This window comes from Takifugu rubripes, chromosome 3, assembly GCF_901000725.2.
Source record: "Takifugu rubripes chromosome 3, fTakRub1.2, whole genome shotgun sequence".
Lineage (NCBI taxonomy): Eukaryota > Metazoa > Chordata > Actinopteri > Tetraodontiformes > Tetraodontidae > Takifugu > Takifugu rubripes.
The window spans coordinates 4,274,380-4,288,582 of NC_042287.1; the positions used below are offsets into that span (position 1 = coordinate 4,274,380).

Sequence of the window (14,203 nt, forward strand, 5' to 3'; positions counted from 1 at the left end):
AAAGCATAGTGGCAGAACATCTAGATTTAGTAGAGAACGGAAATTTAATTTGACCGTAAACTTACGTCTGTGTGACATATAAGTGCAAGTGTACGACAAATAAGAAACCCCACTATTTATGCATCCGAGAGCATTCGAATTATTCTTACAAACGTAATCCTACAGATGGTCAACTAAACTGACCTCAATATTCAAGAAACACTGACTTCAATGACTCCAAAATTTAAACTGGATTTCAGAGAGGAAAAGCAACAGTTCGATAATAAATCTCCTTGGAAGCACTGGGAGGTAGTGTTTTGAATGACCTCTAATCTCTTGTTGGGGGAGAAACTACTGTAGAAACTAAAGAGTGAAGGATTGTGGGTAATGCCTCCCTAACAGATGTGTGAGTTTGGCCTCCAATAAATTACTATTGCGAGAAGGATCGTGTCACGGGTTGCAGCAGTCCCAGCTCTGGTGCTGCAATAATGACCCGGGTCTGTGTGCTGAGGGAGACCCCTTTTGATCCTGAAAACCTTCTCCAACCATCTGGTACGGATGGAAAAATTCCGAATGATCAACAGTATCTTCATTTTACTGCACACGCATTTCAAGTGTGTGTGGTTTCCATTTTAGGGGTCAAGTTATTTTATAGAAACGTGTCAAATGGAAATTAGATTTAGATGGAGCTTTAAAACCTAGAAAGAGAAACCCTCCCTGGGCGTTTTTGGCTTATTGCCCCTCCTGATTTGCAATTTTGTCCGATGATTAATTGGAAATTGCAGAAAAAATTAAACAGAAAAAATGAATTAAAAAACTGTCCAATTCTGTTTTGTTGTTGAAGTGAAACTCCATCATAGACATACTGCCAATGAGCAACTTGGCCTTTTTTTTTTACGGCCACGGCTGCAGGTTCTTGCTGAAAATTACATTGGTGAAAGACGACATCTGCGTCTGGGGGTCAGTGGTTTCACTTTCTTACGATGGAAGAAGTTGCATTGCAGCTTCCAGTTTTATATGAATGGCTGTCTAAGCTGCCATCAGACACACAGAAAATGCTTCCTTAACTTCCACTTATAAAAGGGATTAAAACGTATTAGAATGGCTAGATTTCCTCTTAAACCCCTGAGATGTGGCAGGCAGCACAGACATTTCCAACCACTTTTGGATTTGTGGGTCTTTTCCTCATTGTCCTATTTAATTTGACAGCATCCGCAGTGCTGCAGCTGAAAATTAAGGATGATAATAACAGCAATCATAATCAGTCACAGGAAGTAAAGGCCTGGGTCGGGGTTATATAATACGAGACGCGGTTCTAAAAAAAATAAAAAATTCCTATGTAGGGCAATCTAAACAGTGGACCAAGAGGCTGAGTTCTGACTGACACATTTTAGCAACACACTGTATATCTCAGATGATTTAAAGTGAACAGGAAGGATCACTTTTTACACTCGTTTATACTTTGTGAGCCTCAGGCAGGAGGAAGACAATGTCTGTATTTACTTTGCTTTACAGCAAGTAATGTTTACACTATATATGTGTGTGTGTGTGTGCGCACATTTGTATGTATTTCGCTTTGCGCATATAAAGGAAATAAAAGACAGAAAGGAAGAATTGAGAGTGACAACTACAATAGGCAGAGCAGCTGACATCAACATAATTACTTCCTCTCCCACTGTAATAATAAAAAAAGGTGTTTTGTGACGAGAAGCAGCCCTAAAACCTCCATAATGTTTAAGATCACATCGGTTCTCTAACCAAAGTGCAGACGAACTGAACAGTAGAAGGAAGAATACTAAAAACATTCCACACATAAAACTGTTTTCTCTTTCCTCTGCTGACTGAGCTCAGCTTCTACGGTGGTGATATAGACTCCTCTGGACGGACTGCAGCTGCTTTTACATGGGGCATGCGTCGGATTTAATTGCGGCTGACCTCCGTCTGACGTTTATTTAAGTGCAATAAATAACACTCAGCAGAGCTTGCTGCGGTGGGACTCTGCAGACGTTCTATAATTCAGTCTCATATGCAGGAACACACAGATGCAGAAGTCCGCGAACCCTTATTCATTGGGGAAATACCTGCGTGTCTCTGCATGCGAGTATCGCGTCTGGTGTGTAATGCTCCACATTAGTTTCAATAGCCGTCCCGACATCTGCTTTACATTTGGCGTTGCACGTGAGTGAAGTGTATGTGTCCGTTTATCATCCGCCTTAGTTACCTGAAGCCTCTCCCACCATGTTTCCCTGATGATGTCCCTCCTCTCTGGGACCAACTTGTACTGGATCACCTCCTCTAGCTCTGACAGCATCTGGCAGGACACCATTGCCTAGAAAACACCATGGACATGGTTATTAAGGCAAGATTTATACATGGACATTTCATATCCTAAAATGTTAAAATTGAAGCTGTGAAGCCTTTGTCTTTATATATAAACACATAAAATCTAAATACTTTACATTTATTATTACCTTCACTGCCATTTGCAAATACTTAAATATTTATATATTTTCTCTCGAGGTTTCAGCTTTGGTTGGTCTCTGTCAACACTTACCCCATAAGCTCGACTGTAGCTCTCTCCAGCCATGGCTGTCAGCTCAGCGTCCAGGAGATCCCTTGCTTTGTCAATACACTACATGGAAAAAAACAATGTTGGATCATCATGCATTTAACATTCGATGACGTTCGTAGCTTCAAGACCCCGTTTTGTCAAAGTTTGTCAAAATGGCCCAGCAATGATGTAATTAGCAGCCACTTCCCCTGCACGGTGATACAATGTTAGCTTCTTTCAACAACTCCTTCTATTAGGACCACTTGGGATCAGACTAAACCTGGGGAGTAAGTGCACGTGGTGTCAATGAATGAGCACACGTGGTCGTCGAGAATGGAGCAGTGTTACTGCTGGGCGCTCACCCGCCGTTACACTCAAGTGCAGCCAACAATGACACATCAGTGCAGTGAGGACTGGAATGCTTGCTGGTGTAGTGAAATGGATCGATGCGCTGCCGAGCGCCAAATGCTTTATGAGAGGTAAATGAACTGCTGACAGCGATGGTGTGAAAGTTATGTAACCACCGTCACGGGTGTTGAAGCTATCGTTGAAAACTACTACCGACGCCCAGAGGAAGCAAGTTAAGTGTGAGTTTCAAATAAATCAGAAGTCATAATTTCTGCCATAACAATGATGTCATCTCCATAATGATGCACCAGATGTCAGAGCGCAGGCATGCTTTTGTTTTTCCTTGCTTCCAGTTTTTTGGAAGGTGAATTACAGCCTTACTGTCTTATCTGTGAAATACCAGCTCCCTGAAGTTTTCATAAGACAATTGCGATTCCAAACTTCAGCACGGAGGAGACATTCCCTAACTGGCAAGAACACTGAAGGTTTAGAGAAACACCAACTATGGGGACGCTCAGACATGGCAGACTGTACCATGCTTAAGCACTTTTGACCTCTTTAGTCATGCATCAACACTGCTAAAAATGAGAGGATTGGTTTTCAGCTGTGCTTACTGTAAAATAGAGCCTTTCACTAAGCGTAAAGGGTATGGAGTGAAAGATTTGAAGAAATCTAGATGCATGAATAGAGACTGACTGAGTTATGGAGAACCTACAGGGGCTGTTGGAAAACAGAAACCATTAACAATCGCATCCACAAGTAGTTCCACTTGATATAGTTAGCGCTGGAATTTTAAATGGAATTGTTACACTCTATAGTGATAATCCATCCCTTACAATCTATAAGAGTGATATGCTGTAGATTAATATAAATGTATAATAAAGCCAATATTCAAATCCATTCATGGCTGCAGCCTGGTGAAGCAACATTCAACCAGTGTGAGCTGCATCAAATGTACCTAAATTATTAGAGACATGCAAACCCATAATATAATATGAAATGATACAATTTAATAATGAGTAATCATGCAAAAAGGAATATAGCTGCAAAAATGTAAGTGCAGGAGAAGAAACTTCAGCACAGTATGGCGTTATTAGTAGGAGTCTATTTCAAAAGACAGGTCTAATTCCAAGCAGCAAAAAGGGACAAACAAGGACACGAGCACCAGGGCTAAATGCTTGCAGATTTGTTGGGCTTCTTTACCCATGCTTTTGGGAACTGTTATTAGTGGGATGATAAAATGAGGGAGGATAACTGGGGAGGTTCTCTGAGGCTGGGAAACACAGCTGTTTCAGACCCGCTCCTACCAATTATTATTCTTTTGCAGGGAGGAAAAGAAGAAATGGCCTGCACCGACACCTCTCCGGGCACGCACAACAAGGGTAGGGGTTTTTGGGGAGGGTGGTTGGGATGAGGTGACAATGAGGCTGCTTCTTTATAGCCTCCACTCAGCTGGGATCCTGTTTACTCCTGAATTACTGTGTTTCGGGCTTTGCTGCAAATGTGCAGTCCAGACGACTCCTGATAAATGCAGTGTCTGGCTCCTGACGGCCCAGACGGTGACCCCGTCTTCCATCTCTCCCCGCAAACGATACTATTATTCCATAATTTTTTTCATTTCTTTGGTTGATCGCCGTGACCACGGACGTCTGTTTCTGAATGGGGGAAGCAAAATTCAGCACAAAGCCTAAACAGGCCTGTAGATAAAAGGAGGGCTCTATTTGGTATGAGATAAACCAATCAGAGTGTGAAGAAAACCTGGAAGATACTCAATTTTGGAAACAGACCTGACAGTTCCAGAGCCAAAAATTGTAAAACCTTTCAAAAAATATAAACAGTTGTGACTCCCAACACACATGTATGATCTTTATGTATCTTAAGAAAGAGCCGGTAAATCTAAATACCGCAAGCATGAGGCTAAATAATGACATCCGGATAACAAGCGCACGTTGATGCTGACTTTAAAGCATTAATCCTTGCTCCAGCTGCTTTTTATTACTTCATTGTGAGTGGCGTCATTGTCGCAAGCTTAAGACATCCTCTCTTCCACTCCAGGCGGATGTAGAATCCTCTTAGCCACACCTGGATCTAATCTTGAAATTAAAGGCGCCCAAGGCAGCTCCCCAAGGCATTGTGGGGGGAAAAACACAAAATTTAGAAGATGGACCAAATGAAGTAGGGGAGCAGGTGTTTACTTGTATCCATGCTAAAGTTCATTAAGTGTGCTGGCTGCCAGTTTGAGCGAATCCGTCCGCAGAGGCCATGAACTCACGTGCAATATCCCAGCCTTCAAATGAGGAAAACACCACCATGACCTCTACCAGACCCTGACAGGAGTAGACAGGAGGGATTTCAGACTCCTTATTTGTTTGAAGCCGTCTGCCGGTTTGATTTACAACTTGAAGATTATGTAATGTTCTCACGCCTTGGAAGGTACCACATTACAAATGACAAAAAAAAGACAAACAAACCTTGTACATTTCATTCCTTTAAATAAAAATCGTGAGCTGATGGGGGAATTTAATCATGTCTGGAATAGCACTAAAGTCATTTTTATGTTTCTTTGGGGTCTTTGGTTCCATGGCTTTTATGTTTTCATTCCCTGCTTTAATGACTAATGAAATAGCCAGAAACCACAATTTAGGAAAATCCCAGCTGGTATTTCCTAATGAGATCTTTAAAAATATAGATTGAAAAACATATAGACTTCTTACATTCTGTACAGGAGTGAAAGTGGTACTGGGTATATTTGTTCATGGTAACATGACTTACTTGCTGGGCCAATGAGAAGAGGTCCTGATGCAGGGCCAGCACAGCTCTGTAAAACGCTCCATCATGCGTATCTCTCGGGATCATGCATGTGTACTCCTCCATGCTGTCCCAGTGTCCTGCAGGAAGGAAAAGCAGATAGGCAAAGAAAGACGCACTTAAAGGCCATATTTTAAGACACTGTGCTGGCCTGCCTCCATACATGACTCGAACATTTAACTCCCCAACATCAACAATAACAGATGGTCCCGGTTGTCAGATAGCCTGCTGCTTTGGCATCATCTCGCTCACAGCTGAGATTGGAAAGTTGAACGGAGCCAACCGCGGAAAGTCCCAGGGTGCCTCTGCAGTGTGGTCCCTGGGTTTTTTATTCCACCATTTGACATTACCATAAGTCAATGTTATGAGTAGATATCATTCCAATCTGCGAGGGGGGACTTGGCAGGGGTTGGTGCCGTATTCACTGCTGCTCATCAGACAGACATCAGGCTAAATACCATAAACGCCACGAACAGCTAACAGAATTTCCCAGTCCTACTGTATATGATATACGGTAGATAAGCCATTACCTAGACCCCATGCGGCGGCAGCAGCCATGCGCGCCATCTTGGCCTGGGTTTCCTCGCTCACCAGTGCCCATTCCTCACAGCACTGCTGGTGTAACTGGCCCCTGGAAAACATTAACCACAGGCCTCAGATGATGGAAAGGATTTGGTGAGCTCCATGTTCGCGGTGCTGACATCTATTAATCAGAGACCAGTCTTAGCTATCACCAGGTTTGCTAAATGAGCGTAATAAAAGGCACAGACGTGAAATCCTAACAAGACCCAGATTCATAGCCTAACCACAGCACATTACTATCTTAAAAATAATGGTAATAAACTGATAACTGCATATTGAGGCAATTAGCCCTACTGTCACGTCAATAGTAAGGATGCACCGCTAATGTATTGATTAATTTTTATTGTTTACAATTTGTATTGTTCAAAACATTTTGACTGAAGCGTTCAATTAGCCGTAATAGATAGGAAGATAATGTGTCATTCCTCCTAAAGCTGCCACTTAAAATTTCATTTGTGCTTGAACCATGTGTTCTACCCCAGCTCTGATCAAATCAGAATTTCTGGCAGGGAGATGGATGGACTGTTTCCACTGAGGACAGGTGCATCAAGGCAAATCTCCTTTCACAACAATCAGTTCTGCATTGTCCAGCAGCTCAAACCCCCCACCACATGTGCCCTGAAGGCAGGATGTCCGAGCCTGTTCAGACGAGGGGGACAAAGCTGGGAGGGACAGGGAAATCTGGGATTGGATACGGGTCAGTGAAGTGAAGGCATTTTCCAGCTGCCTGACCATCATATAACATCAAAGCAACAATTATAAAATGCTCCAGTACAGTGGGCCTCCATGTGTCTGTTCCAAAACTATTTTCACAAGGACTCAACCTTGAAATGGCATCTTTATTTCTCCTGTTGCTATCCTGATCCCTTTTGTTCAAGAAAAAAAAAAGAAGTAAAAAATGAACATTCACTGCGAAGAAACTGTAAAACTTAAACTCGCCTTGATGGTCAGACTTTGAACATAACGAATAAAATAACCAATAAATATAAAGAATGAGAGACCCAGCTAGAAAAGATCACAATATGTTGCATGAAATATAAATATAATGCAACACATTATGATCTTTTCTAGTTGGGTCTCTCATTTATGGACTGCCTCTGCTTCAAGTTTAAAAGTCAAATTACATTTAGTTTTCCAAAACAAAGCCTTTCAAACTTCCTTAAATGATCAGTATCTCCAGTTTTGGGTTACATAGTGGTGTAATATTCCGCTTCCTTAACAGAGAAAGTTTTGTTCTCTACTCTCAAATGGGACGATTCCCCTGACTCTTCACCGGTCAAGCGTTGCGTCATTTTCCATGCTTAACAGGCAAAAGCACAATAACTCCAAAAAGCTTGTATGTCGTTTTAAGTAAATAATAGTGTATAAAACAGAAGTACCGTGTAGGCAGATTACATAAGCAAGTCAGCATCTGCCCAGTGCGCAATTGGAAAATTTTCACATCTAAAAATTCCCTCCGATGGTGTTCAGCTATGTGACTTAACCTTGACTGTGGTGACGTTTTGTTGCAATGTGGCGGCGTCTCTAACTGCTTGATATCCGGAGAGATTGCTTTGATCAGCACAGTAACCCTTTTCACATGGTCATCAACGGACTAACGTCAAGACTGGTTAGAAATAAGTTGCCTCCGCTCAATGGGAAAATGTCAAATAGAGAAGAAAAATCTAAAGTGTAAAAGTTGGAATTCTCTACAAGGTTAGAAATGATCCGGAAAATCAAAAGAGGAGAAGCACAGAAACACCAATTTGAAGCTAATTCAGCAAAGAAATCAGATTTAAATCGTAACTCCTAATTCTGGGATATTGACATGTCACAAATAAACAGCAAAGTCTACTGCTGCTACTGGTGTACCATTCTCCCAGGGCCTCTAAGCAGCGCATCCTGCCCAGGATGAGCTCAGGGTCCTCTTTGTTCATGTCGATCTTCTTGTCATAAGCTACCAGGGCATCCTCCCACTCGTGTAGCTTCTCGTACCAGGTGGCTTGAATTTCCTAGAAATGCAAAGACACTAAAATAAGTTAGGGAAGAGCCCAGGAAGCTATAAGCACAGCTCAAGAGGAGTCCTAACAAGGAGTGTAAATTTCATCTGAGAGCCAAAAGACAATATGTTAATGTGACCATCTGATTTAATCACATTTGAAAATGGCGGAACTGGGTCTCACTCTATATAGTTTAGCTATAAACTTTATTAGAGTAGACAACAGATTCCCAATTAATAAAAAAAACTTGACCTCTATATAGTGGCAGGCAGCTGTTATACTAAACAAGGAATCCTTACATTTTCCCACAGTAAAGATTTCCAAATGGTCACCTCATAAAGGAGGTTTGTGGAAGTAAACAGTTAAACTGTTTTTGTACTTTTATGATGCATTCACACAGAAACATAAATGCGGTGCACAAAGCACAGGGAAAGCTCCTTTCTGTAGTGCTAGTGACTACAAAGAAACCACACCTCTCGGAGCCAAAACCCTGTAATAAAAGCAGGACCATTGCTTGAAAATGTATATTTTTATAAATTTGTGGCTGCACTAAAGATGTCATTAACACTTTCACTAGCTCAGCTCTTGAATTTTTACTGCGCAAGTGTAAAAGGTTAAAGGTTAAGGTTAAAACGGCAAATGTTCTTTCACTAATCCAGTAGTGAAGCATTGGACCAGCCCCCACTTTAAACCTTTTGAATTAACCCACCTGTGATTGACTAACAGATAACTCAACTTCCGCTTGTCCATAAGTCACATTCGCTGTTAAGTCATTCTTCATGGATTTTCTGAATTGATATGAATCAGAGCGAAAGCCGAAAGCCAAACCAAGGATGTGTTAAAATAATGCTACAGCCTGTTTTGAACGTGCAGAAAGTGATGCAGTTGAGACATAACAAGCACTTTTCCCTCTTATGTAATTGATGTGGAAAAATCACGGTGATGGTGTCATCTGTTTAACAGTTATTTAATATTTGGACCAAGTTCGTTTTAAAGACAACAAGAGAAAGTTTATATAAATGACAGGAAGGGAGGAAATTCCCTAAATTAACAGAAAAAACATTTAGAGGAAAAAAATCCTTCACATTCACAACATAAAATTATAAACATATTAACCCGTTACAAAATTAATACAGGAATATAGGCATGGCATCATTAATTGAAGTAGAAAAATGCAGACGGGGCTTCTTGATGCCTTTGTTTTCCCAGAGACACACAAAGGGTGTGCAACAGAATAATAAACAACTGGACCCATTTGACCAATAAGTCAATAATTCTGTTTCATGCCATTTACCACTTAGCAGATGTGTTTTTCCACATGCTGCACGCAACAAACTGAATGTTCTGGGGGGGTTTGTGTGACTCAAATGACCTTCATCAACTGTGTATTCACGCAACAGGCCACAAACAATAAAAGCCACCATATGGGGTGTAAAATGCACCAGTTTGAAAAAGAAATATAAACCAGTCCTTTCTGGAGTCTAAACAGATCAAGGTATGAAATGCAAAAGCACTGAGACGTGGTTTATGAGGAGTTAGATAAAATAAATGTAATATACACTCACCAGTTCACTAAAATGCTTCATTGCATAGTCCAGCACCCCCGACGCTGCTTCTGGCTGCTGCAGTTTATTGTTGATGCTGCAGGACATGATACAAAAAAAGATGGGCTTGTAAATGTAAAACTTAAGAAAACAGAAACCGGGGGAATATTTGGTTCATTTCTGCCTCTGAGTGATGGAATTGTCACTGTCATTGTCACTGAAAATGACCAACTTAGGAGGTCACAAGTTACTAGACACACATGTTCCTTTAATGCCTTATTAGGACTTCCTTTGATATGTGTGTGTGTGCGTGTGTGTGTGTGTGTGTGTGATTTCACACTCGTGGACACAGACGGCACTGGCATCCTGAAATGTGTTTATGGAGCTAAACTAAGTCCCCCAAAAGAGACGTTTTTATCTCTCCAAAATATATAAAAGTAATTTCCTTCCAGTAAAGTCTGTTTCAGAACACCACTCGAGGGTATAAACTCTTCTTCCCTCCAAGATCCAAACTCTCTCTGTACAGGCGCCAACAAACCGGTAACAGTCAACAGCAAGAAATGGTTCAGTTCACGGTCCTGCCTACAACCATTTTAAACAGATGATGGTGCAGTAGGCTGAAAGCAAGTCATATTAAATGAGATCTAATGAGGAAATGAGGCTGTATTAAGTTTTCACATGAAATGATTTTTTTCCTTTAGCGTGGAGTTTATTATGAGAAACAAGTGACCCTATTAGCTTTCTTTGGACAAATGATGAGTTATCCGTCAAGAAAACACAATTCCCGTTTGTGCAGCCTCCGCTCACTGCGCTCAACACATCTGGAAACACTCACACGTACTGCAAGTCTATTATATTTCCTAAACTGCATTGCCGTTGTGCGGCACTGGCCAAGACATCTGTAAAATGTAGCGTTGAAGAGTGCTGGTGTGCACTCGTGTTCCTGAGGTCCGCAGGTGACTCAGGGTGATCGAACCTTTCAAAATGTAAGTTAACAAATACGCCGCTGGACGCTAACGACAACTGCCACTTGGCCGATCAACTGGTGTGGTCATAGGTGAAACAGTGAAGGCTGACACAGGTGATTCTAGAAATACTTTCTTTTTGAGTGAATGCATTAAAAAGTCCTAAAATATTTGAAGATAAAGATATTGAAGAGGGTTTTGGTCAGACTTAATCAGATGTTTGATTCCTAAAACCATTGTTGTCTCGTAGTTATTCTTTATCATAAAAATAATATAATATAATATAATAATTAAAATTACTAAAATATATACAGAGGAGCAGCCACGCTGTGTAAACTAAAACAGACCAGAAAATGTTAGTTTCCCTTTCCTATTTTGTTGTGAGGGTCTTTCCTCATGGTGGTAAAGCTAATGGTGGTAAAGCTAATTCCCATCCTGTCTTTGTGTGGACTTTGACCTCAATGAAAGGTCGTAGACCAAACATGCTCAAAGAACCATGTGTGGTTGACCTCCACAGAAAGACTACCAACCCAGGTCACCGGCCACACATCACTTCCATTTTTACTGCAACAGTAATTCTTCTATACATGTCCATAAGCCAATGTACTCTTTAGTGGTAGAAACTAAAATTCAAATCATATATTCCACCATCTGCATCGAAAATGCAGCAAAAGTGTCTAATAGTGGATTCAGTCCTGCTGTTGACCAGTGAGTCATCAAAGGAGCTAACTATGAGAAGATGATGACAGCTCAGGGGACTGACACAGAGACAGAAGCCCCATTCATGCTTAAGTCTCAGATACACAAGGTCAGAGGCCCCACTGGACCTAACCTGCATTTCGTCATACTGTGGGAGGAATTCCGGGGTGATTTGACCCCGGAACCCACGAGTCAACCGAGCAACTTAATCATCATCCCACCCTAGTTGAAATTCTGCTCACTGATATATGACAATGAAAAAAACTGCTATTCTTAAATACCGAAGAGTGTCAATAATCATAAAACAAATATTTCTTTAATACTCTTTCCTCTTGCATCCCGATGTTTGAAGTGGTTTCCAAAGTAAGCCGTGATGGGGGTGTGAATATTAACTAAAGTGACAGGATTTTATTGAGAACATTTTTCTATAACTCTTATTGTATATGACAAAGAGCAGATAGCACAATGTTTTAGAATCCCAACATTAACAGTATCCCAGTATATCTAATAATTTAAATTGAAACTGAAGACGTGCAAGGTTTCCATGATGCACCACATGCAACCCGTGGAGGAATGCTAAAGATGCCCAGATGTGGCTTCATCTGCTCAATCAGAAAAAGGGCCTTCTCTCCTGCAGACCCTGGGGAATTCATTGTCCCTGAGCTGAAGCCATCTGGCTGCAAGTTTCAAGCAGTCTAAATTCATCCAGATGAAAAGGCTCACACAGTGTTCTCCTCAAAGAAAAAAACGAAACAAAACACAATCACACTATTAGTAGGCAGAAAAAGTCATGAAAATTCAATAAATCTATTCTGTTATGGGTCGGAAGTGGTTCATAGCTGGAAATTTTCTTTCAATTGTTCGCATGAAATACGATTTGAAAAGTCAATGAAATTCTTTTAGGAAATACTTTAAACCACAACGTTTAAAAAATGAAGCTAACCTTGGGAACATATCAAAAAGAGATAAACATTGGGCCAGAATCTCTGTTATTTCAGTGCTATTCAGAAGAGAAAGGCAAAAAAGATTGAAAAAATTGCCATCTCAAAGATATGTTGCATGGGTTGAAATTGGAGGCACCACTGCACTAACAGTGTTAAACTGTGAGTTCCTTTGTTGCCTAAGATCACTGGAAACAAACATATATGCAGGGCGCTCTTGATCCTGGTCTGAGGACGAGGTGACGTGGGTTTTTCGTTCACAAGCACAGCTTAAACACGTCATTCCACATATTGCGTCAACAAAACTGCCGCTTACACATCTCACAAGTAGCTGCCCCCTGCTGATGCCATCTGCCTGTATCACTGACAGCAATCTATCCCCCAGCTGGAGCCTTCAGCACAGGAACAAGCCTTCATATACTTTCACATCCCCTGATATTTTAACATGACTATTTAGCATGATGTCAAGTTAAAGGCTACAAGTTAGACTTTGATTGATGTCATACATTTGGCTATAATTACCTTGGGTTAGAAAGCAAAGACAGGAGTAGTTATTCTTTTTTTTGACTGAAAAGTGAAGAAAAATACATGTAAAACATTTACGATCTCTTCTTATTTGGCTTGTTCATTTAGCACAATGGAGGGGCAAAGTCAGACCTCAGTGCCTTAATTCTCTTAGGGAGGACACAAGATTTGACTTATTTAAGTGCAGCAAATGTTTTTTTTTTGTTTTTTTTAAAAAGTCACCATGGGGCTATTGGCAAGGTATTATTTCATTTTTTGCAGTTCAAAGATAAAAACTCAAACTATAGAATAATGTATGACATTTACACGAATAGATCTCAGAACATGAGAGCTACATACAGCAACAGAAATGGAGAATGACTGACTGCTATTTTAGCAGCAGGGCCCATCTTGATACTGGTGAAGGCTTTTATGAACGAGAACTGCTACATCACCTTTAAGTTGGGATTTACAGAAAAATTAAAAAGTAAAACACAGAAAAGAAATGTAAGTACTGTATAATGAAACAAATGGAGTCGGAAAAATAAGCCTCACAGGTTGGATCTTTTAAATAAGTACACGACACTAGACACTACTACTGACTAAAACTGGGGGAAAAACCTTAATGCAAAACAACCAGCAGATTCATCTGAAAGATTGAAAAACACACTGTTTCAATAAATGGCACAAAAGCATCGCTCCATCTCTAAATGTACTGGAACAATGACCGTATCCAAGTATTGTAACAGTCAATATCGTATGCAGATATTTTCCTGTGTGATTCAAAAGGAGCCAGGAACCTCGCATGCCTCGGTGCAGGAGATCATTTAGAGTAAGTGGACAGGCTTCTTTCCAGAGCATGGACGAATCCCTCTGACTGGCCAATTGTCTCTCATTTCCAAGTCCAATTTTGGGAGTTATGTCATTAACGGATGAAGCGTTACAGGTGTCCGACACCGGTAAAATATCAAATTTTTATACATAGTCACTGGTCACAGAAACCATTTCACAATGAAACACGTGAACAGCAGAATATAAAACCCAGGTTCATTCCTGTCGGGTCAAAAGGCCAGCCAGCAGAACAATGGTGAACCAAATAAAAAGAGGTTTGGAAAAGCAGTTAGTACGAGACACCCTTAAGGAAAGTACGGAGCCTCTGGCCTGACCTCACCCCCATCTTGGATTTTTCTACCGAAAGAGCTCCAAATTAAAATGGTAGTGAGTGTGTATAAATGTCAACCTGGCAGTGCATCTCACTTTTCAAAAATTCTTTGTTTTTACTTATTTTTACTTATTTTTTACC

The 14,203-nt window shown here is 40.8% G+C and overlaps 1 protein-coding gene across 2 annotated transcripts in view; it reads right to left on the minus strand.

The window, feature by feature from the left end:
• mtor (mechanistic target of rapamycin kinase) overlaps window positions 1-14,203 on the minus strand; it is a 60,992-nt gene that overhangs the window by 16,219 nt on the left and 30,570 nt on the right. For both annotated transcript variants that reach the window (XM_011621515.2, XM_011621508.2), the window contains exons 29-34: window positions 9,813-9,888; window positions 8,120-8,259; window positions 6,217-6,317; window positions 5,651-5,766; window positions 2,534-2,611; window positions 2,201-2,308 (exon numbers count right to left, since the gene is read on the minus strand). In XM_011621515.2, coding sequence (XP_011619817.2) covers window positions 2,201-2,308; window positions 2,534-2,611; window positions 5,651-5,766; window positions 6,217-6,317; window positions 8,120-8,259; window positions 9,813-9,888 — 619 coding nt within the window. The remainder of the gene's footprint in view (window positions 1-2,200; window positions 2,309-2,533; window positions 2,612-5,650; window positions 5,767-6,216; window positions 6,318-8,119; window positions 8,260-9,812; window positions 9,889-14,203) is intronic.